Source organism: Chenopodium quinoa, unplaced genomic scaffold (assembly GCF_001683475.1).
Source record: "Chenopodium quinoa cultivar QQ74 unplaced genomic scaffold, ASM168347v1, whole genome shotgun sequence".
NCBI classification, from domain to species: domain Eukaryota; kingdom Viridiplantae; phylum Streptophyta; class Magnoliopsida; order Caryophyllales; family Amaranthaceae; genus Chenopodium; species Chenopodium quinoa.
The window spans coordinates 4,254,480-4,278,625 of NW_018744633.1; the positions used below are offsets into that span (position 1 = coordinate 4,254,480).

Genomic DNA, 24,146 nt, shown 5'->3' on the forward strand with positions numbered 1-24,146 from the left:
ATTAGGGATTTACCGTATATTGAAGACTTCAAACTGATGAAGGCCGCAAAAAACTTCGTTTTCTTTCTCAAAGTGACGCCATTAATAAAAAATGGCTTCGCCCAGGTTCGAACTGGGGACCTTCAGTGTGTTAGACTGACGTGATAACCAACTACACCACGAAACCTTTTTTGTTTAATAGATCGAATTATAAAATAATATCACAAAATTAAAATATAGATCTACTACATCAGTAAAAAATTGTTTTTCAAAATGGCTTCGCCCAGGTTCGAACTGGGTACATGTAGTGATGTTATTATATATTTCTATTTTATTACAAAATGAAGTGCATCTTAATATACTGATAAGAGTACAAAAATTTGGCTTCGCCCAGGCTCGAACTGGGGACCTTCAGTGTGTTAGACTGACGTGATAACCAACTACACCACGAAACCTTCGATGTTTATAAGAGTTGTTGAATCAATTTTATACAAAAATATTATATATCAATACATTATCTCTCTGTACATGAAAATATTCAAAGAAGAATGAACTTATTTGATACAAATTATGTATACTCATTTTATACAAGTGATGCATCCCTTTCTCTGTTTCTTAGTACATGCATCATTTTGACTAGACACGTTTGTCAATGCACTTTTCTATAAGTATAAGATTACTATATCCAATATCCATACCATTATATCCACTACCTTGAGTCAAGTACACATTTTTTGACACGTTTTCCCGTGCTTCATAGTAATACGCACCAATTCCAAAAGGAAATGGAACTAAGATGTGAACACAGTGATCTAAATATCATGGCTTTGCTATAAAGAATGGATTTTCAAACAAGGATATGAAGCCAACAAGATTGTTGCACAGAATACTATTTGGATTCGCTAAATCCAAAGCAGATACAAGATAACATTTTTTGTGTTACTTGTGAAAGATCCTCCAAACCTCATCCCACTGCAAATGATTGTTAATTTGTAATCAAACCTGGTAATAAGCTCTTCCAAGCAGTGTTGTTTCTTATCTAATGCATGAACACAGCTTCCTCGCTTCAACTTAAATTGTCATAATAACTTGAAAATTAAGGAAAAATATTCTGCTTTTATTGTCTCAACAAGTTCAACTCTTGCAATATTGACTGCTTTAGAAAGCTTCACGTCTGCAACACAGCCTTTTGTTATTTCTGGAAATGACTATTTAACAAGTAAATATGCAAACAAAATGGATTGTGCTGATCTTTGCAATTATTATAACATTGATGCATATAGTCGTGTTTTTTTACATCAGAATTGCTGTAAATGTGATTATGAAGGGGCATGCTGCATATCTAATCATTGATCAACCAAAAAATTAACCAGATCTTATAAATGAAGCATAAAATATAGCTTTAGTCAACCAAAGAATGTAGTGTTACATGGGATGCTACAAGAAAGAATCTGAATAGTAGAATTATTACCTGACATTACAACACACTACGAAGAAATGAATCATATTTCGCAACTTAGACTATAACTTAATTATAACATACAACTTCCAAGACTTTAAGTCTTGGAAGGAAAAGGGGTCGCTAACAGAGTTTGTGATATACAATTTTCAGTATGTTTCAGTAATAATTAGTGGTGTACAAAGTTGGTCTTTCCATAGATCTACGTCGATCACATTTCAATATCATCGAGATCAGGGAGAGGGAAGCGAAGAATTGCTGCAATGCCAGTCAGCTGTGCCAATTCTGCATCCACAGGGCATTATAAATAGTTTAATTAGATAGCTAGGCAGATAAATAGAAAGACATAGAAAGTGAAAAAAAAAGGACCCTTCTTTGGTCACTTTATACATTCAGACTTTCTTTTCTTTTTGGAATTTTTTTTTTCACCATATCTCCTTGAACATCTAAAAGATCAATTTGTCAGCTATCTTAATTATTCATGATTCAAGAAGCAAGCACCAAATCATTTAGCGTTCCATAAATCAGTGCAATTGACTCATCAAGGCAGAGTAGGGAGAACAAGAACATGCCAAAGGTAACGATTGGAAGAAAAGAGAGGTATATGGAATATGAGCCAGAAGTAGTTTCCTTAAAAGAAAATATTTTTATAATCCTTATTCAGCCAAAAATAAATCAAGAAAATTGAAGTATCTTCCACTTCACCACTCATGGAAGTAAGCCTTTGATTAACAGTATGGGATGAAATCTACACATCCTACATTGTTTTCAAATTTTCGTGTGGGACATCTTCCATAATCCCAAAATTACACCAAAGATATATTAATTCCATATGTTTAGATGCCAGTTTCCTATGCAATCAGCACACTATCCATATCCAACTAACAATCGCAGTTGACTTGATGGAGTCAAACTGACAATATGAATCCTATAATTTGCAAAAAAAAAAAAAAATGTAGCTTCAAAATGTTTATAGCACTGGACAGAAGTACTTACGCTCCCCTGAGACATGCATGGACGAGAATATATGAACACTTCCTCCAGAATCTTTGACTGAATTGACCAGGCTGACATATTTTTTCCGTGTTGCAATGTCAGCATTCCTGATGACCATTTCAAAATAATAAGAAAAACTGTACAGCTACAGAGTAACATGTAAAATGAATAATCACATGAACATTGGCCCAAGGAAGTGAACATACTACCACAATTATAAATAAAAATTGTTAGGATATAAAGATATGGATTACATGAAACATAGAGCCTCCATTGCATACAGCTAACTGAAGAGTTGAATCTTAACATACAAGACAGTGTTGTAGAAGAAGCAAGGAGAGCCCATGAGGTACAAGCTTTAACCATTTGATATTGAGATCTATTGCTAGAATACTATTGATTTCTAAGATCAACTTATATTGGGTTTTGAAACAAAACATCTCGTCAGGAGAATCAATGGGAACAAACAGACAAGATCCAATGTACATCAGTTTTATCACTTTTATGTCTGATATAAGAAATTCAGGAGGGGCAATTGTTCGGGGGCGTATAGATATATATGAAGATATCAAAGCCAAGAAATGCAACAGGATCCTCAAATAAATTTATTACCAGAAAAAGCTCAAGCAAGGCACCTGAACTGTTCATCTGTGATAAGCAGCGTTTGTATAGCCATTCGTTCATGGGCAACTTCTACATGCTTAGGACCATAGCATGCACGATCTGGATCCTGCAGTTCATAAAACAAATTTAAAAAATATATTAATATATAATATATGTATATATATAGGAGGTCCATTGACAAGAAATACAAAGCGAAGAACATTAGATCAAGCAAAGAGCCCTACCTCTATAAAATAAATAGTTACAAATGCTGCCTACTTTAAAAGACAAGGTCCTGATATACAAATGCAAGAAATTTAAATTACTATGCCAAAAGCTAGATGATGATACAATCAGATTACATTTCGGCCTCATTCCCTCTTTACATACAAATTTAGCTGCAATAGTAAGAATTTCATCAATACATGAGGTCAACATTTCTATCAAATGGTCCATTAAACACTTACCCTCCTCCCCTTCTTCTCTCAACTCTTCCTAGCCCAAGAGATCACAATTTATTTAGTTGTAACCAAAACAGTCAAGCCCATATATGAATGCATCCTTTCAAACAGGAAAAAAAAAGGAAGAGAACATTTTGGCCCTCCCACTGTGAGAGCATAGTTTATGTGCTCTACTTACAAAGAGCGACAAAAAATCAATAATTAAAATGCCTTAATTTCCCAGTAGGGGGATATGGTAAACTACTTCCAGGAAAGATTGTATCAGGAAGAGCAGCTAAACGAACAGTACATAATAACCCATAAGTATTTCAGGAAAGATTGTATCAAGAAGAGCAGCAAATGCTTAAAGAACAGTCCACATCAAAACGCATAAATGTTTCAAGATCTAAATGTCTAAGATGAGCCATTGATGACGTCACACATTAACTGGACATGCATCTCAGTAACAAGCATATTGTTAGCAATTCAAACATACATCTCAAGATTAGAAACTGACATTTGATAGCATACTGAAAAAGTCCTCAAGAGCACGGACCTAAATCAAACAAAATAGACAACAGTCAGTAGAAACTTCAAGGATCTCCGAGAAAAAATGACAAGCAAGACAAAATGATAAACATAAATGTGAGTAACCTCTTGGGCTGCCTTTGTATCTTTTATCATATTCATCACGTTTGGCGCATCAAGAACCTCCCTCAAGCTATGCCTGATTATAAGAGAAAGCAGCAAATATATCAAATATAATTCCAACCAATTCTTGAAGAAAATACAAAATATGCTTCTTAAAGAAACAAGAGTAAAGACTAAAGGGCCCTTAGACACAAAAACACCAAACACGGGGGGTAAGAGAGCTAACAAAATTTTAACACAAGTTGTGCAGGTACAAACTCAAAAATCCTCAAGATGCTTAAAAAGCAGAAGTGGCTATAATATTTTGAGATGATAAACTATCAACTGCTTAAACATAAAGCAGAAATATATAATAGATAAAAGGTTCAGAACCTTCAAGATTAACAACCATTTAAATGTATCCAACCTTTCCAATGAGATGATACATCAATTTCAATTGACAGTAGAGCTAGAGGTATGCTAAGAAGAAAAAAAAAAAAACTTCTGAAGCAACATTGCTTCCTCAGCAAACAGAAATAATCAATCAAATTAAACAACTAAATGCCATACTTGTATCCCGAAGCTGTATGCACAAGAACTATGCGTGACTTGTTCTCTATAATTGATCTCAGCTGTTTCCTTTCAGCTTCTAGCAACAGATGACGATAAAATTGGTCCTGCAGAAAAAGACAAGAACCTTATAATCAATTTAAATAAAGAATGCCTGTGGCTGCCAACTATATATAATTATTTATCTCATGGCAACGAGCCAACAACATGAGAAAAGTAAATACAAAAGTGATAAGTAGTATAAGAAAACTACAGCAAGACTCCTCATAAGAACCAATGTATGAGCACCATATTTTAGCAGTACCAAACATCAAATAAAATGAATCTAACCTTAGTGAATCCAGGACTTGCAATGACAGCACATCGGACAACCTTAAAATCAACATATTTGAGGAAAGCCTATACCACATGCATAAAAAAAAGTCACTTCATTCACAAGCTGAAAAATATATGATAACAGTCATCACGTTTTAGTCATGAGAAGGTTTACATTCAACTAACCTGTAGTACATTCTCAAAGAACTTATTTAAGGCCTGTGAGGAGAAAGACAAGGGAAATCAAGTTAGTTATCACCTTTACAACTAAGTACCTGTACCTCATCAGCTGCAACAATGCATGACAGCTTGTCTTAACAAAAGCATTTGAAACACATACAGATTCATATCCAGCAATAGCAGGTCCATGTTTTCGAGGAATGGAGACTTCTATTCGAGATCGAGTAAGGGTTACACTGTCAACACAAGTGAAAAATATGCCAGTCAGATAAATTTTCCATGGTAGAATAGAACATGTCAATATTCATGGCTTCATGAGTGTTAATTGGGGTTAAAGTACAGCTAGATATATGCAGCAAAAAGTGAATTCTTCCCTGGCAGCTAAAGCCCCAAATAATTCATTCGCGGATTAATTGCTTTGTCCTATCACTTGGTGATCATAAACTTACAAAAAAAAAAAAAAAAAAAAAAAACAAAATCTAAAAGCGACATGTGTATCATATACAGTGGAAAGCATCCACAAACAACTAACAATAATTAAAAGAAAAAATTAAAATAAAAAATAGTCTTATCTCTTAGATCAAAAATATTTGTGGTTTTATTGGGTTGACAGAGACGCAGCAAAGAAATACAATTCAGCCAATGATTAAGTGAAAACTATGTAACACAACTAATCAACTATACCTTTTACCAATCAAAAGTAAATGTGCCAATCCCTCTTGCATTATTATCACAGCCAAATCAGCACTTGCAGAAGGATCTGAATAAAGTACATACATAAAACTAGATCACAATATGTCAAGAAGTCAGAATTAAATTGTTTTTGATACTAGAAAAAGGTTCAGATAAGGGAAAAAGAGCAGCTATATCAGTCACGGATCCTTCCTTCTCTTGTTCTTTTTGTTCAAAACTATAGTTCAAGCTATAAATCCTTCCTTACCTGATAGCTTTTGATTAAAGGCTATACCTTATACGAATGCAAATTACATAGTTTAAAGAGGAGATACTGCTAATAACTGGCCGCTTCTGTGGCTAACTTTACAATGATAGTTATCAGAATTCAGAATAATGAACGAACAAAAAATGCTGATAGAATAATCAAGTAACCATTTACATCTCAAATCATCACAAGTGGAGCAAACTAGGCATAGACAGCTTAAATTATGCTAGCACAATATATCATGCAACCTAGTAAAAACACCGATGTCTGAAGTGCCAAGAAGAAAATAGCATTCGTTATTAACAATGGGCCAAAAAAAGATCCAAAATAATGCACAAAACATTATTTACCTGCTGCTTGATGAAGCATATCCAATGCCAACGAGTCCCAGATATCCTATAAACAGGGAAACGCAGATGAGAGGCATATTGAGATTTCAAAATCATTCTGCCAAAGCAAATATAGATCAACAGACCACTTAACAAGTGATGCACTACAATACCCAGTTACCCACCACCCAAAGTAGGATATATGAAGCCATTAAATAAATTTAAGTGGCAGCGTTCGCCAGACACAACTTTTTATAAACACTTTCCTATCCACCAAAAGTTTAATTCATGTTGAGGAGCGACGGTTTGCGCAACTTCAAAGATCATAAGTCAATAGAAATAATCAAATAATTTAAACTTCATTAATTAGTTTCTAAAACTCCTTCGTGGGTAAGAACTGCTCCTAATTATTTCCATGACACAAGCATTTAAAAACTTATAAACCCTTCAAAATGGCAGGTATGCCACATCCCCCCCCCCCCTTCTCCCCCAAAACAAAAACAAAAAAAAAAAAGAGGATTCTGCTTAAGCTGTTTTAAGAACAAGGAGTAAACGTTTCTGAGCAGATTAAAATCATAGCATACCTTCCTCAGCACGAAAGGTCGATGCAACTCAAGTTCCAGGGTATGAAAAGCACCTATCTTCAATAAAAAGCAGAAGAAATCAGAGAACTGTATATATAGAAGTAAAATATTAAAGTAAGAGTTAGACATTGTTGATTAGTCCTCTTGTAGGTACCTTCACATGATCATTTTCCAGAGTGTTTTTTCCACGTATACGTAAAACAGAACCTTCTTTTTCATATTCCACAGCCTGCAAATATTAAGAGAAATCAGGCCAGCATGTAAGTCAAAGAATCACTTCTTAAATTAAAATGCTCAAAAGCCTCATTGACTCAATCTTTTTTTTGTGTTTGATAGGTAATTCTCACTAGATCATCTTAATACAAAGACCCTTTTACAAAACACATAGGATTTTCTTAAGAAGAGGCAAAGACTTTAGAGTTATAAACATAGAATTTCAAGAAATTGAACACAAAAAGGACTCCGAGCAAAATCATCACAGAGGAAGAAATACCCCTCCCCTCCCCCCCCCCCCCCCCAAAAAAAAAAAAAAAAAAAAAAAAATCAAAGCAAGTACAATGTCAAATGTCAGTGGATGAAATAATTATCACCTCCACTACGATTTCTAGCCTAAGTTTCACACGCTCTGCGTCCCTCCCTCCAGAAGCAGCCTCTCTCAAAACTTTCCTGCAAAAGCAAACAGCAGCACCACTATGAGAAATCATGCTTACATTATCATCACACTACTTCCCTATTAATGCTCTATTTCAGTAGTTTCTTCGAACACAGACTTAATCAATCAACTTTGCAGGGATAACAACAAAGGCCCTTGCAAAGTACTGTAGGATATGAGCAAATTAAGAGCAAGGCAATAAATTATCAGGAATTAGGAAAAAAGCCAAACACTCCAAAAGTTTGACTCGGATATCATTTTGGGAATTTGGGGTGTTTCATCAGGTTCAATTCACTTTTACTTAGTTCCACTTTAAGCAAACTCCTAGGACTACCTCACCCTCTTCTCCATACTATTTAATCCTTTCAACTCATTCTCTCTTACTTTATTCCCCTTTATTTACACCTACTCACCTTTTACTCCATATCTCTTAACTTTTTCTAACGCCCACTAACTTTTTTCAAAGTTTCATATAAACAAGAGTCTAAGATAAGTCAAACTTTGAGGAACCAAGGGGAGTACTAGTCAAAATTAGATAAAACCACCACCTAGATGCTCTTTTACTTTCTCTTTTTAAGTAGGAAAATCAATGCTTGACAAACACATTCTTTGTAGCGGGAGTTAAAGCCACGTTGTTATCAAACTCTGCTTCAAATGTTTGATTCGACAACAGTTTATACCCCCTCTATCCCAAAACAATAGGCGACATTGTTTAAGAAATTGAGTTTAGATATCATAACTACCTTCAGTAATTACGCATTTTCTATACCAAATCAGAAATAGTATTTCGTTAGAATCCTTATTTAAGGGTAATATTAAACAACAAAGGAGAGTACAAAGTTTAATTTTCTAAACCTAATAATGGCATATCTTTTGGGAAAATAAGTATCACTCCTACATTTGATACATATTAAGGCATACTTCCTCTGTTTTTTTTTACTTGACCTGTTTCTTTTATCATGTTTGCCAATGCAAAACTTTAGCGATCAATAACTTTAATTCCTCGTAAGTAAAAATTATAAAAGTTGTATATTACGATAGTGACGAATTAAAAAAGATATCATATGAATATATTTTTCCTTACCTATCATTCACAAAAGACGGTCAAAGAAGAGGTGGAAAATAGTGCAAAAGTCAAAGCGAGTCAAGTAAAAAAGAACAGAGGAAGTAGTATGTAGGCAATGTAGCTATAGTTTCCTGGGTCGAAAATCAGCATTGATTATAATAATGTTCAGCCCAAGTAAATAAGAATTCTAATATGCCAACAAAGATTTATGATTAAATCTTTTAACATAAATTTGATATTCCCAGATTATGAAATATCAATTTTGAATTTTTGATACATACACACCACAATACCACATTCGAAAAAAAAAAAAAAAAAAAAAACTTTAAGCCAAATGAGTTGTGTAAGATGATAAAGTTACCTAACAGTGACGGCTAAAACAGAATCACCTTCACCAATCAAATTGTAAACAATCCACATATCATCAGCTTCTTCAGGAATCATCTGTTCGCCAAAAAAAAATCGACATTGCATGAATCAAATTTCACCAAATTTAACAGCAAAATAAAATTGAACTGATCAATCACAAATTCATCAACACTAGCAATCAAAATCCTCAAAATTAATCACCTTGACACTGCCTGGGCCGCCACGAACGAAATCTCTACGTACGATCTTCATAATGATGATTTGATTTAATTTTCTCTCTCCTCCTTTCGATTAATTAGGGTTTATGGAGGAGGAGAAAACAGAGAGATTTGGAATTGCAGAAACAGAGTTGAGAGTAAGAGGATGAAAGCCCGAGTTCTCCCTTAGAGCATCATTATTATTGAAAAAAAATGGTTCATGGGTCACTATCACCATTTCTCTCTCATCCACATCAACCCAACAAACCATTTACAATATTCACTCTTAACAATGAACACTAAACAATGGTTCATCATCAATACATCCTACCCCACCTTATTTAATTTTTGTAAATATAATCTATTTAATTCATAATTATAATTTATTAACTCGATGTCAATGTAATTAATTGACGTATTTAATTTTTTAATCGTGATTACTAATTAAGAAATTATCGCGTTTTTTTATCAGCTTTTTAAAAAACTAATTCTTGTGATTAATATTTTTTAAACAACAACGCAGCTAATTTTAATTAACAAAAAAAAAGAGGTACAAATCGTGATTACAGTTCTACAACTATAATCTAGTACATTTTATTTAAAACAAAAAAAAAAACAACTACACATCGTTTTGTAAGATGTCCTTAGGAATAACCATTTGTTGTAAACCTAGTTGCCTAAGTTTTCGTTGTTACCAAATTTATTCCATATATGTTCGACCAAGTCGTTTTTTAGCTGCAAATGAGTCTGTTGATCCTCAATCTCTGTTCTACGAGACAAGTATAAGCCGATATCCACAATACGATCAGTACGGTACTCGGTAGTGTCCTCATTAGCGTTGCCTCCAGCATTCATAAACTCATTGGTATTAACGTTATTTTGATACGTCTCTCGTTCATCTTCAACGATCATATTATGTATTATGATGCAGGCGAGCATGATATTGTGGAGTATGTCGGTATCCCACGCCAAAGACGGCTTTTTTAATAATGGCAAAACGAGCTTGAAGGACCCCAAATGCGCGTTCAACGTCTTTCCTTGCAGCTTCCTGGTGTTTTGCGAATAAACGATCCTGACGAGTTTGTGGACTCGTAATGGATTTCACAAAAGAAGCCCATCTAGGGTAGATTCCATCAGTAAGATAATACCCATTCGTATAATGATGACCATTGACTACGAAGTTCACAGGAGGTGTTCGACCCTCTAAGACGTCTTCGAACACAGGGGATCGATGAAGCACATTAATATCGTTGCAGCTACCTGGCATCCCAAAGAACGAATGCCATATCCATAGATCTCTGTCCGCAACTGCCTCCAGTACGAGAGTTGCAACTCCTTCTCTTCCTTGATACTGCCCCTTCCATGCGTGTGGACAGTTCTTCCACTCCCAGTGCATACAATCAATGCTGCCTATCATGCCAGGAAATCCACGTTCTTCCCCAATACGTAGCAATCTTTCCATATCTGCGATGTTTGGACGGCGTAGGTACTGATCACCGAACAGGTTGATGACACCTTCTGTAAACTTTTGGAGTGCCAATCGTGAAGTTGCCTCACTTATACGGACATACTCATCACAAGCGTCTGAAGCACACCCGTAAGCTAGTTGTCTAACGGCCGCAGTGCACTTTTGAAGTGGAGACAAACCAAGACGACCTGCCGCATCTCGCCTTTGTTGAAACCAGGGGTCATGTTGGGTCACTGCGTTGAGAAGGCGCTCAAACACATGTTTACGCATTCGAAACCGGCGCCGGAACAAGGAACTTGGATAAACTTGGACTTCCGCGAAATAGTCATTGTATAACCGTGCATGACCTTCTTCGCGTCCCCTATCCTTTCGGGGCTCAGTAGATTTGCGTCGGCGTTGCTGAGTGGCAGCTTGAATAATTGGTGGAATGTACTCATGCATTACGTGTTGTATCATAAGACACACTTCATTACGTTGTTGAACTCTAAGCTCCCTTCCCTCATCATCCGAGTTAGATGAAGATGAAGAGGAATCGGTTGAGCTTAAGTTGAAACTGTTTGAATTCATTTTGTACGTAAGAAATGTAAGATAGAGTGAGGTTTGCTAATAGTAACTGCAAACGATTTATGTGTTTGTGTGTAAAATAAATGAAAGAATGGTGTTTATTTATAGTGAACTAATTTGTAATTCTTCTTCAGAAATAACTGAATATAAAGAGACAAAGATCACATGGGCTATGACAAACAATGAATTACAACCACACAGAAATTGAATGGAGAAGAAGGGTTTCACATGGGCTAACAAAGGGGAAATTAAGATACTGACACAATTATATATAAAGAGACAAATTGATATAATTGAATAAAGAGACAAAGATCACATGGGCTATGAAAATGGGATAGTGGAAAAGATCCATTTTACTGATTAATTGATAAAGTACAAATAATTGGAAATGCGTACAAGAGGTTGAACTGGAATTGAAAACTTATCACTACTGAAAATGAAGATTACAATTCCTAAGCATCATTAGTGAAACTTTTAATTTTGTTCTGAAGTATTACTATCATTTCGTCTTCCCATTGTTCTCGGTTTACTTTCTGTAAGATAGAGTGGGCCTCTTGGATAACATCATCTTCGTTATAGCCACTTCCCTTTCGCTTCCGGGCCTTATCATAGCTTCCGCACCACTTTAACACGGCTTCAGAGATTCGCATCCACCTTCCCTTCAAACTACTAATAGTTCGTAGGGATATTTCAACTGGATTCGATTCCCTGGCAGCATCGTATGCGTCCAAGACTCTGTTCCAAAATTGACCCTTCTTTTGATTTGTGCCGATAATTATGTTGGTGCTGGTGTTCATGTAGGCGGATATAAGAGCCGTAGTTTCTGATCGCCACCAACTTCTATTGTTTGAACAACCAACACGAAATTCCGGAGTTGATTGGAGTGGTTGTTGTAACATTTGAGTGAAGTTTTGATGGGGGGAAGGAGTTTCATTACCCTCACCATCATCCTCTCATTCTTCATTTGCCTCATCTTCTTCAGATAAGACATTGCTCGATACCCAAATATTGGGATTCGATTTTTGTGACGGAAAATATCCAGATGCAGCACCATATTCACCGTAACCCATTGGTATCATGGATGAACGTGGGAAATTTGAACTGCTTTGAGAAAAATTAAAATTTTGAGGGAAATTTGGTGGATTATATGGGCAACTTGACTGGGGTATTTGAGGATACACTCCAGAAAAATTATGGGGAATATTTGTGGGTGTTTGTGAAAAATTTGGGTGAATAAGATCACATGGGCTATAAAGAGACAAATTGATCTTATTCTGTTTATTCAATTATATCAATTTGTCTCTTTATATATAATTGTGTCAGTATCTTAATTTCCCCTTTGTTAGCCCATGTGAAACCCTTCTTCTCCATTCAATTTCTGTGTGGTTCTAATCCAGTGTTGGTCATAGCCCATGTGAAACCCTTCTTCTCATTCAATTTCTGTGTGGTTGTAATTCATTGTTTGTCATAGCCCATGTGATCTTTGTCTCTTTATATTCAGTTATTTCTGAAGAAGAATTACAAATTAGTTCACTATAAATAAACACCATTCTTTCATTTTTTTTTACACACAAACACATAAATCGTTTGCAGTTACTATTAGCAAACCTCACTCTATCTTACATTTCTTACGTACAAAATGAATTCAAACAGTTTCAACTTAAGCTCAACCGATTCCTCTTCATCTTCATCTAACTCGGATGATGAGGGAAGGGAGCTTAGAGTTCAACAACGTAATGAAGTGTGTCTTATGATACAACACGTAATGCATGAGTACATTCCACCAATTATTCAAGCTGCCACTCAGCAACGCCGACGCAAATCTACTGAGCCCCGAAAGGATAGGGGACGCGAAGAAGGTCATGCACGGTTATACAATGACTATTTCGCGGAAGTCCAAGTTTATCCAAGTTCCTTGTTCCGGCGCCGGTTTCGAATGCGTAAACATGTGTTTGAGCGCCTTCTCAACGCAGTGACCCAACATGACCCCTGGTTTCAACAAAGGCGAGATGCGGCAGGTCGTCTTGGTTTGTCTCCACTTCAAAAGTGCACTGCGGCCGTTAGACAACTAGCTTACGGGTGTGCTTCAGACGCTTGTGATGAGTATGTCCGTATAAGTGAGGCAACTTCACGATTGGCACTCCAAAAGTTTACAGAAGGTGTCATCAACCTGTTCGGTGATCAGTACCTACGCCGTCCAAACATCGCAGATATGGAAAGATTGCTACGTATTGGGGAAGAACGTGGATTTCCTGGCATGATAGGCAGCATTGATTGTATGCACTGGGAGTGGAAGAACTGTCCACACGCATGGAAGGGGCAGTATCAAGGAAGAGAAGGAGTTGCAACTCTCGTACTGGAGGCAGTTGCGGACAGAGATCTATGGATATGGCATTCGTTCTTTGGGATGCCAGGTAGCTGCAACGATATTAATGTGCTTCATCGATCCCCTGTGTTCGAAGACGTCTTAGAGGGTCGAACACCTCCTGTGAACTTCGTAGTCAATGGTCATCATTATACGAATGGGTATTATCTTACTGATGGAATCTACCCTAGATGGGCTTCTTTTGTGAAATCCATTACGAGTCCACAAACTCGTCAGGATCGTTTATTCGCAAAACACCAGGAAGCTGCAAGGAAAGACGTTGAACGCGCATTTGGGGTCCTTCAAGCTCGTTTTGCCATTATTAAAAAGCCGTCTTTGGCGTGGGATACCGACATACTCCACAATATCATGCTCGCCTGCATCATAATACATAATATGATCGTTGAAGATGAACGAGAGACGTATCAAAATAACGTTAATACCAATGAGTTTATGAATGCTGGAGGCAACGCTAATGAGGACACTACCGAGTACCGTACTGATCGTATTGTGGATATCGGCTTATACTTGTCTCGTAGAACAGAGATTGAGGATCAACAGACTCATTTGCAGCTAAAAAACGACTTGGTCGAACATATATGGAATAAATTTGGTAACAACGAAAACTTAGGCAACTAGGTTTACAACAAATGGTTATTCCTAAGGACATCTTACAAAACGATGTGTAGTTGTTTTTTTTTTTGTTTTAAATAAAATGTACTAGATTATAGTTGTAGAACTGTAATCACGATTTGTACCTCTTTTTTTTTGTTAATTAAAATTAGCTGCGTTGTTGTTTAAAAAATATTAATCACAAGAATTAGTTTTTTAAAAAGCTGATAAAAAAACGCGATAATTTCTTAATTAGTAATCACGATTAAAAAATTAAATACGTCAATTAATTACATTGACATCGAGTTAATAAATTATAATTATGAATTAAATAGATTATATTTACAAAAATTAAATAAGGTGGGGTAGGATGTATTGATGATGAACCATTGTTTAGTGTTCATTGTTAAGAGTGAATATTGTAAATGGTTTGTTGGGTTGATGTGGATGAGAGAGAAATGGTGATAGTGACCCATGAACCATTTTTTTTCAATAATAATGATGCTCTAAGGGAGAACTCGGGCTTTCATCCTCTTACTCTCAACTCTGTTTCTGCAATTCCAAATCTCTCTGTTTTCTCCTCCTCCATAAACCCTAATTAATCGAAAGGAGGAGAGAGAAAATTAAATCAAATCATCATTATGAAGATCGTACGTAGAGATTTCGTTCGTGGCGGCCCAGGCAGTGTCAAGGTGATTAATTTTGAGGATTTTGATTGCTAGTGTTGATGAATTTGTGATTGATCAGTTCAATTTTATTTTGCTGTTAAATTTGGTGAAATTTGATTCATGCAATGTCGATTTTTTTTTTGGCGAACAGATGATTCCTGAAGAAGCTGATGATATGTGGATTGTTTACAATTTGATTGGTGAAGGTGATTCTGTTTTAGCCGTCACTGTTAGGTAACTTTATCATCTTACACAACTCATTTGGCTTAAAGTTTTTTTTTTTTTTTTTTTTTCGAATGTGGTATTGTGGTGTGTATGTATCAAAAATTCAAAATTGATATTTCATAATCTGGGAATATCAAATTTATGTTAAAAGATTTAATCATAAATCTTTGTTGGCATATTAGAATTCTTATTTACTTGGGCTGAACATTATTATAATCAATGCTGATTTTCGACCCAGGAAACTATAGCTACATTGCCTACATACTACTTCCTCTGTTCTTTTTTACTTGACTCGCTTTGACTTTTGCACTATTTTCCACCTCTTCTTTGACCGTCTTTTGTGAATGATAGGTAAGGAAAAATATATTCATATGATATCTTTTTTAATTCGTCACTATCGTAATATACAACTTTTATAATTTTTACTTACGAGGAATTAAAGTTATTGATCGCTAAAGTTTTGCATTGGCAAACATGATAAAAGAAACAGGTCAAGTAAAAAAAAACAGAGGAAGTATGCCTTAATATGTATCAAATGTAGGAGTGATACTTATTTTCCCAAAAGATATGCCATTATTAGGTTTAGAAAATTAAACTTTGTACTCTCCTTTGTTGTTTAATATTACCCTTAAATAAGGATTCTAACGAAATACTATTTCTGATTTGGTATAGAAAATGCGTAATTACTGAAGGTAGTTATGATATCTAAACTCAATTTCTTAAACAATGTCGCCTATTGTTTTGGGATAGAGGGGGTATAAACTGTTGTCGAATCAAACATTTGAAGCAGAGTTTGATAACAACGTGGCTTTAACTCCCGCTACAAAGAATGTGTTTGTCAAGCATTGATTTTCCTACTTAAAAAGAGAAAGTAAAAGAGCATCTAGGTGGTGGTTTTATCTAATTTTGACTAGTACTCCCCTTGGTTCCTCAAAGTTTGACTTATCTTAGACTCTTGTTTATATGAAACTTTGAAAAAAGTTAGTGGGCGTTAGAAAAAGTTAAGAGATATGGAGTAAAAGGTGAGTAGGTGTAAATAAAGGGGAATAAAGTAAGAGAGAATGAGTTGAAAGGATTAAATAGTATGGAGAAGAGGGTGAGGTAGTCCTAGGAGTTTGCTTAAAGTGGAACTAAGTAAAAGTGAATTGAACCTGATGAAACACCCCAAATTCCCAAAATGATATCCGAGTCAAACTTTTGGAGTGTTTGGCTTTTTTCCTAATTCCTGATAATTTATTGCCTTGCTCTTAATTTGCTCATATCCTACAGTACTTTGCAAGGGCCTTTGTTGTTATCCCTGCAAAGTTGATTGATTAAGTCTGTGTTCGAAGAAACTACTGAAATAGAGCATTAATAGGGAAGTAGTGTGATGATAATGTAAGCATGATTTCTCATAGTGGTGCTGCTGTTTGCTTTTGCAGGAAAGTTTTGAGAGAGGCTGCTTCTGGAGGGAGGGACGCAGAGCGTGTGAAACTTAGGCTAGAAATCGTAGTGGAGGTGATAATTATTTCATCTACTGACATTTGACATTGTACTTGCTTTGATTTTTTTTTTTTTTTTTTTTTTTTTTTTTTTTTTTTTTTTTGGGGGGGGGGGGGGAGGGGAGGGGTATTTCTTCCTCTGTGATGATTTTGCTCGGAGTCCTTTTTGTGTTCAATTTCTTGAAATTCTATGTTTATAACTCTAAAGTCTTTGCCTCTTCTTAAGAAAATCCTATGTGTTTTGTAAAAGGGTCTTTGTATTAAGATGATCTAGTGAGAATTACCTATCAAACACAAAAAAAAGATTGAGTCAATGAGGCTTTTGAGCATTTTAATTTAAGAAGTGATTCTTTGACTTACATGCTGGCCTGATTTCTCTTAATATTTGCAGGCTGTGGAATATGAAAAAGAAGGTTCTGTTTTACGTATACGTGGAAAAAACACTCTGGAAAATGATCATGTGAAGGTACCTACAAGAGGACTAATCAACAATGTCTAACTCTTACTTTAATATTTTACTTCTATATATACAGTTCTCTGATTTCTTCTGCTTTTTATTGAAGATAGGTGCTTTTCATACCCTGGAACTTGAGTTGCATCGACCTTTCGTGCTGAGGAAGGTATGCTATGATTTTAATCTGCTCAGAAACGTTTACTCCTTGTTCTTAAAACAGCTTAAGCAGAATCCTCTTTTTTTTTTTTGTTTTTGTTTTGGGGGAGAAGGGGGGGGGGGGGGGGATGTGGCATACCTGCCATTTTGAAGGGTTTATAAGTTTTTAAATGCTTGTGTCATGGAAATAATTAGGAGCAGTTCTTACCCACGAAGGAGTTTTAGAAACTAATTAATGAAGTTTAAATTATTTGATTATTTCTATTGACTTATGATCTTTGAAGTTGCGCAAACCGTCGCTCCTCAACATGAATTAAACTTTTGGTGGATAGGAAAGTGTTTATAAAAAGTTGTGTCTGGCGAACGCTGCCACTTAAATTTATTTAATGGCTTCATATATCCTACTTTGGGTGGTGGGTAACTGGGTATTGTAGTGCATCACTTGTTAAGTGGTCTGTTGATCTATATTTGCTTTGGCAGAATGATTTTGAAATCTCAATATGCCTCTCATCTGCGTTTCCCTGTTTATAGGATATCTGGGACTCGTTGGCATTGGATATGCTTCATCAAGCAGCAGGTAAATAATGTTTTGTGCATTATTTTGGATCTTTTTTTGGCCCATTGTTAATAACGAATGCTATTTTCTTCTTGGCACTTCAGACATCGGTGTTTTTACTAGGTTGCATGATATATTGTGCTAGCATAATTTAAGCTGTCTATGCCTAGTTTGCTCCACTTGTGATGATTTGAGATGTAAATGGTTACTTGATTATTCTATCAGCATTTTTTGTTCGTTCATTATTCTGAATTCTGATAACTATCATTGTAAAGTTAGCCACAGAAGCGGCCAGTTATTAGCAGTATCTCCTCTTTAAACTATGTAATTTGCATTCGTATAAGGTATAGCCTTTAATCAAAAGCTATCAGGTAAGGAAGGATTTATAGCTTGAACTATAGTTTTGAACAAAAAGAACAAGAGAAGGAAGGATCCGTGACTGATATAGCTGCTCTTTTTCCCTTATCTGAACCTTTTTCTAGTATCAAAAACAATTTAATTCTGACTTCTTGACATATTGTGATCTAGTTTTATGTATGTACTTTATTCAGATCCTTCTGCAAGTGCTGATTTGGCTGTGATAATAATGCAAGAGGGATTGGCACATTTACTTTTGATTGGTAAAAGGTATAGTTGATTAGTTGTGTTACATAGTTTTCACTTAATCATTGGCTGAATTGTATTTCTTTGCTGCGTCTCTGTCAACCCAATAAAACCACAAATATTTTTGATCTAAGAGATAAGACTATTTTTTATTTTAATTTTTTCTTTTAATTATTGTTAGTTGTTTGTGGATGCTTTCCACTGTATATGATACACATGTCGCTTTTAGATTTTGTTTTTTTTTTTTTTTTTTTTTTTTTTTGTAAGTTTATGATCACCAAGTGATAGGACAAAGCAATTAATCCGCGAATGAATTATTTGGGGCTTTAGCTGCCAGGGAAGAATTCACTTTTTGCTGCATATATCTAGCTGTACTTTAACCCCAATTAACACTCATGAAGCCATGAATATTGACATGTTCTATTCTACCATGGAAAATTTATCTGACTGGCATATTTTTCACTTGTGTTGACAGTGTAACCCTTACTCGATCTCGAATAGAAGTCTCCATTCCTCGAAAACATGGACCTGCTATTGCTGGATATGAATCTGTATGTGTTTCAAATGCTTTTGTTAAGACAAGCTGTCATGCATTGTTGCAGCTGATGAGGTACAGGTACTTAGTTGTAAAGGTGATAACTAACTTGATTTCCCTTGTCTTTCTCCTCACAGGCCTTAAATAAGTTCTTTGAGAATGTACTACAGGTTAGTTGAATGTAAACCTTCTCATGACTAAAACGTGATGACTGTTATCATATATTTTTCAGCTTGTGAATGAAGTGACTTTTTTTTATGCATGTGGTATAGGCTTTCCTCAAATATGTTGATTTTAAGGTTGTCCGATGTGCTGTCATTGCAAGTCCTGGATTCACTAAGGTTAGATTCATTTTATTTGATGTTTGGTACTGCTAAAATATGGTGCTCATACATTGGTTCTTATGAGGAGTCTTGCTGTAGTTTTCTTATACTACTTATCACTTTTGTATTTACTTTTCTCATGTTGTTGGCTCGTTGCCATGAGATAAATAATTATATATAGTTGGCAGCCACAGGCATTCTTTATTTAAATTGATTATAAGGTTCTTGTCTTTTTCTGCAGGACCAATTTTATCGTCATCTGTTGCTAGAAGCTGAAAGGAAACAGCTGAGATCAATTATAGAGAACAAGTCACGCATAGTTCTTGTGCATACAGCTTCGGGATACAAGTATGGCATTTAGTTGTTTAATTTGATTGATTATTTCTGTTTGCTGAGGAAGCAATGTTGCTTCAGAAGTTTTTTTTTTTTCTTCTTAGCATACCTCTAGCTCTACTGTCAATTGAAATTGATGTATCATCTCATTGGAAAGGTTGGATACATTTAAATGGTTGTTAATCTTGAAGGTTCTGAACCTTTTATCTATTATATATTTCTGCTTTATGTTTAAGCAGTTGATAGTTTATCATCTCAAAATATTATAGCCACTTCTGCTTTTTAAGCATCTTGAGGATTTTTGAGTTTGTACCTGCACAACTTGTGTTAAAATTTTGTTAGCTCTCTTACCCCCCGTGTTTGGTGTTTTTGTGTCTAAGGGCCCTTTAGTCTTTACTCTTGTTTCTTTAAGAAGCATATTTTGTATTTTCTTCAAGAATTGGTTGGAATTATATTTGATATATTTGCTGCTTTCTCTTATAATCAGGCATAGCTTGAGGGAGGTTCTTGATGCGCCAAACGTGATGAATATGATAAAAGATACAAAGGCAGCCCAAGAGGTTACTCACATTTATGTTTATCATTTTGTCTTGCTTGTCATTTTTTCTCGGAGATCCTTGAAGTTTCTACTGACTGTTGTCTATTTTGTTTGATTTAGGTCCGTGCTCTTGAGGACTTTTTCAGTATGCTATCAAATGTCAGTTTCTAATCTTGAGATGTATGTTTGAATTGCTAACAATATGCTTGTTACTGAGATGCATGTCCAGTTAATGTGTGACGTCATCAATGGCTCATCTTAGACATTTAGATCTTGAAACATTTATGCGTTTTGATGTGGACTGTTCTTTAAGCATTTGCTGCTCTTCTTGATACAATCTTTCCTGAAATACTTATGGGTTATTATGTACTGTTCGTTTAGCTGCTCTTCCTGATACAATCTTTCCTGGAAGTAGTTTACCATATCCCCCTACTGGGAAATTAAGGCATTTTAATTATTGATTTTTTGTCGCTCTTTGTAAGTAGAGCACATAAACTATGCTCTCACAGTGGGAGGGCCAAAATGTTCTCTTCCTTTTTTTTTCCTGTTTGAAAGGATGCATTCATATATGGGCTTGACTGTTTTGGTTACAACTAAATAAATTGTGATCTCTTGGGCTAGGAAGAGTTGAGAGAAGAAGGGGAGGAGGGTAAGTGTTTAATGGACCATTTGATAGAAATGTTGACCTCATGTATTGATGAAATTCTTACTATTGCAGCTAAATTTGTATGTAAAGAGGGAATGAGGCCGAAATGTAATCTGATTGTATCATCATCTAGCTTTTGGCATAGTAATTTAAATTTCTTGCATTTGTATATCAGGACCTTGTCTTTTAAAGTAGGCAGCATTTGTAACTATTTATTTTATAGAGGTAGGGCTCTTTGCTTGATCTAATGTTCTTCGCTTTGTATTTCTTGTCAATGGACCTCCTATATATATACATATATTATATATTAATATATTTTTTAAATTTGTTTTATGAACTGCAGGATCCAGATCGTGCATGCTATGGTCCTAAGCATGTAGAAGTTGCCCATGAACGAATGGCTATACAAACGCTGCTTATCACAGATGAACAGTTCAGGTGCCTTGCTTGAGCTTTTTCTGGTAATAAATTTATTTGAGGATCCTGTTGCATTTCTTGGCTTTGATATCTTCATATATATCTATACGCCCCCGAACAATTGCCCCTCCTGAATTTCTTATATCAGACATAAAAGTGATAAAACTGATGTACATTGGATCTTGTCTGTTTGTTCCCATTGATTCTCCTGACGAGATGTTTTGTTTCAAAACCCAATATAAGTTGATCTTAGAAATCAATAGTATTCTAGCAATAGATCTCAATATCAAATGGTTAAAGCTTGTACCTCATGGGCTCTCCTTGCTTCTTCTACAACACTGTCTTGTATGTTAAGATTCAACTCTTCAGTTAGCTGTATGCAATGGAGGCTCTATGTTTCATGTAATCCATATCTTTATATCCTAACAATTTTTATTTATAATTGTGGTAGTATGTTCACTTCCTTGGGCCAATGTTCATGTGATTATTCATTTTACATGTTACTCTGTAGCTGTACAGTTTTTCTTATTATTTTGAAATGGTCATCAGGAATGCTGACATTGCAACACGGAAAAAATATGTCAGCCTGGTCAATTCAGTCAAAGATTCTGGAGGAAGTGTTCATATATTCTCGTCCATGCATGTCTCAGGGGAGCGTAAGTACTTCTGTCCAGTGCTATAAACATTTTGAAGCTACATTTTTTTTTTTTTTTGCAAATTATAGGATTCATATTGTCAGTTTGACTCCATCAAGTCAACTGCGATTGTTAGTTGGATATGGATAGTGTGCTGATTGCATAGGAAACTGGCATCTAAACATATGGAATTAATATATCTTTGGTGTAATTTTGGGATTATGGAAGATGTCCCACACGAAAATTTGAAAACAATGTAGGATGTGTAGATTTCATCCCATACTGTTAATCAAAGGCTTACTTCCATGAGTGGTGAAGTGGAAGATACTTCAATTTTCTTGATTTATTTTTGGCTGAATAAGGATTATAAAAATATTTTCTTTTAAGGAAACTACTTCTGGCTCATATTCCATATACCTCTCTTTTCTTCCAATCGTTACCTTTGGCATGTTCTTGTTCTCCCTACTCTGCCTTGATGAGTCAATTGCACTGATTTATGGAACGCTAAATGATTTGGTGCTTGCTTCTTGAATCATGAATAATTAAGATAGCTGACAAATTGATCTTTTAGATGTTCAAGGAGATATGGTGAAAAAAAAATTCCAAAAAGAAAAGAAAGTCTGAATGTATAAAGTGACCAAAGAAGGGTCCTTTTTTTTTCACTTTCTATGTCTTTCTATTTATCTGCCTAGCTATCTAATTAAACTATTTATAATGCCCTGTGGATGCAGAATTGGCACAGCTGACTGGCATTGCAGCAATTCTTCGCTTCCCTCTCCCTGATCTCGATGATATTGAAATGTGATCGACGTAGATCTATGGAAAGACCAACTTTGTACACCACTAATTATTACTGAAACATACTGAAAATTGTATATCACAAACTCTGTTAGCGACCCCTTTTCCTTCCAAGACTTAAAGTCTTGGAAGTTGTATGTTATAATTAAGTTATAGTCTAAGTTGCGAAATATGATTCATTTCTTCGTAGTGTGTTGTAATGTCAGGTAATAATTCTACTATTCAGATTCTTTCTTGTAGCATCCCATGTAACACTACATTCTTTGGTTGACTAAAGCTATATTTTATGCTTCATTTATAAGATCTGGTTAATTTTTTGGTTGATCAATGATTAGATATGCAGCATGCCCCTTCATAATCACATTTACAGCAATTCTGATGTAAAAAAACACGACTATATGCATCAATGTTATAATAATTGCAAAGATCAGCACAATCCATTTTGTTTGCATATTTACTTGTTAAATAGTCATTTCCAGAAATAACAAAAGGCTGTGTTGCAGACGTGAAGCTTTCTAAAGCAGTCAATATTGCAAGAGTTGAACTTGTTGAGACAATAAAAGCAGAATATTTTTCCTTAATTTTCAAGTTATTATGACAATTTAAGTTGAAGCGAGGAAGCTGTGTTCATGCATTAGATAAGAAACAACACTGCTTGGAAGAGCTTATTACCAGGTTTGATTACAAATTAACAATCATTTGCAGTGGGATGAGGTTTGGAGGATCTTTCACAAGTAACACAAAAAATGTTATCTTGTATCTGCTTTGGATTTAGCGAATCCAAATAGTATTCTGTGCAACAATCTTGTTGGCTTCATATCCTTGTTTGAAAATCCATTCTTTATAGCAAAGCCATGATATTTAGATCACTGTGTTCACATCTTAGTTCCATTTCCTTTTGGAATTGGTGCGTATTACTATGAAGCACGGGAAAACGTGTCAAAAAATGTGTACTTGACTCAAGGTAGTGGATATAATGGTATGGATATTGGATATAGTAATCTTATACTTATAGAAAAGTGCATTGACAAACGTGTCTAGTCAAAATGATGCATGTACTAAGAAACAGAGAAAGGGATGCATCACTTGTATAAAATGAGTATACATAATTTGTATCAAATAAGTTCATTCTTCTTTGAATATTTTCATGTACAGAGAGATAATGTATTGATATATAATATTTTTGTATAAAATTGATTCAACAACTCTTATAAACATCGAAGGTTTCGTGGTGTAGTTGGTTATCACGTCAGTCTAACACACTGAAGGTCCCCAGTTCGAGCCTGGGCGAAGCCAAATTTTTGTACTCTTATCAGTATATTAAGATGCACTTCATTTTGTAATAAAATAGAAATATATAATAACATCACTACATGTACCCAGTTCGAACCTGGGCGAAGCCATTTTGAAAAACAATTTTTTACTGATGTAGTAGATCTATATTTTAATTTTGTGATATT

General features: G+C 35.2%; 3 protein-coding genes, 3 non-coding genes and 1 pseudogene across 8 annotated transcripts; 3 read left to right on the forward strand and 4 right to left on the reverse strand.

Annotated features, from left to right (window-relative positions):
- Nucleotides 1-92: 92 nt before the first annotated feature.
- TRNAV-AAC lies at nt 93-166 on the reverse strand. Its single transcript has one exon. It is a non-coding gene; the product is annotated as a tRNA-Val (tRNA).
- Nucleotides 167-360: 194 nt separating this feature from the next.
- On the reverse strand, nt 361-434 carry TRNAV-AAC. The gene has a single exon. It is a non-coding gene; the product is annotated as a tRNA-Val (tRNA).
- Nucleotides 435-1,332: 898 nt separating this feature from the next.
- On the reverse strand, nt 1,333-9,637 carry LOC110701147 (protein PELOTA 1-like). 2 transcript variants are annotated; one of them, XR_002507321.1, is made up of 16 exons: nt 9,314-9,637; nt 9,105-9,187; nt 7,616-7,691; nt 7,180-7,254; nt 7,026-7,082; nt 6,463-6,508; nt 5,857-5,932; nt 5,333-5,408; nt 5,179-5,211; nt 5,008-5,076; nt 4,678-4,784; nt 4,132-4,204; nt 3,995-4,033; nt 3,047-3,164; nt 2,435-2,541; nt 1,333-1,723 (listed from the first exon to the last, which is right to left on the reverse strand). XR_002507321.1 is itself a non-coding variant. In XM_021878735.1 (16 exons), the coding sequence occupies exons 1-16, from the start codon at nt 9,362-9,364 to the stop codon at nt 1,650-1,652; spliced, it is 1,137 nt and encodes a 378-aa protein (XP_021734427.1). In that variant the 5' UTR covers nt 9,365-9,637; the 3' UTR covers nt 1,333-1,649. The 2 variants fall into 2 exon arrangements, 1 of the variants encoding a protein (XP_021734427.1); XM_021878735.1 differs by having other exon boundaries at nt 3,070-3,164.
- Nucleotides 9,638-9,914: 277 nt separating this feature from the next.
- On the reverse strand, nt 9,915-11,344 carry LOC110701436 (annotated as a pseudogene).
- Nucleotides 11,345-12,980: 1,636 nt separating this feature from the next.
- Nucleotides 12,981-14,409, forward strand: LOC110701437 (putative nuclease HARBI1). Its single transcript, XM_021879092.1, has one exon. It carries the CDS (start codon nt 12,981-12,983, stop codon nt 14,343-14,345), a length of 1,365 nt encoding a protein of 454 aa, XP_021734784.1. The 3' UTR covers nt 14,346-14,409.
- Nucleotides 14,410-14,686: 277 nt separating this feature from the next.
- LOC110701153 (protein PELOTA 1-like) lies at nt 14,687-23,010 on the forward strand. 2 transcript variants are annotated; one of them, XR_002507322.1, is made up of 16 exons: nt 14,687-15,010; nt 15,138-15,220; nt 16,633-16,708; nt 17,084-17,158; nt 17,256-17,312; nt 17,834-17,879; nt 18,410-18,485; nt 18,937-19,012; nt 19,134-19,166; nt 19,269-19,337; nt 19,561-19,667; nt 20,140-20,212; nt 20,311-20,349; nt 21,180-21,297; nt 21,803-21,909; nt 22,620-23,010. XR_002507322.1 is itself a non-coding variant. In XM_021878741.1 (16 exons), the coding sequence occupies exons 1-16, from the start codon at nt 14,960-14,962 to the stop codon at nt 22,691-22,693; spliced, it is 1,137 nt and encodes a 378-aa protein (XP_021734433.1). In that variant the 5' UTR covers nt 14,687-14,959; the 3' UTR covers nt 22,694-23,010. The 2 variants fall into 2 exon arrangements, 1 of the variants encoding a protein (XP_021734433.1); XM_021878741.1 differs by having other exon boundaries at nt 21,180-21,274.
- An 898-nt stretch (nt 23,011-23,908) lies between these two features.
- Nucleotides 23,909-23,982, forward strand: TRNAV-AAC. The gene has a single exon. It is a non-coding gene; the product is annotated as a tRNA-Val (tRNA).
- Nucleotides 23,983-24,146: the final 164 nt, after the last annotated feature.

What these genes read in the sequence shown, in the direction of transcription:
- LOC110701147 (XM_021878735.1), bottom strand. Translation starts at nt 9,364, where the DNA reads ATGAAGATCGTACGTAGAGATTTCGTTCGTGGCGGCCCAGGCAGTGTC. An exon ending in GCGGCCCAGGCAGTGTCAAG is followed by an intron (nt 9,188 to 9,313) that starts GTGATTAATTTT and finishes TTTGGCGAACAG; the next exon opens with ATGATTCCTGAAGAAGCTGA. An exon ending in ATCACAGATGAACAGTTCAG is followed by an intron (nt 2,542 to 3,069) that starts GTGCCTTGCTTG and finishes AATGGTCATCAG; the next exon opens with GAATGCTGACATTGCAACAC.
- LOC110701437 (XM_021879092.1), top strand. Translation starts at nt 12,981, where the DNA reads ATGAATTCAAACAGTTTCAACTTAAGCTCAACCGATTCCTCTTCATCT.
- LOC110701153 (XM_021878741.1), top strand. Translation starts at nt 14,960, where the DNA reads ATGAAGATCGTACGTAGAGATTTCGTTCGTGGCGGCCCAGGCAGTGTC. An exon ending in CTATTGCTGGATATGAATCT is followed by an intron (nt 19,013 to 19,133) that starts GTATGTGTTTCA and finishes TTCTCCTCACAG; the next exon opens with GCCTTAAATAAGTTCTTTGA. An exon ending in CATGCATGTCTCAGGGGAGC is followed by an intron (nt 21,910 to 22,619) that starts GTAAGTACTTCT and finishes CTGTGGATGCAG; the next exon opens with AATTGGCACAGCTGACTGGC.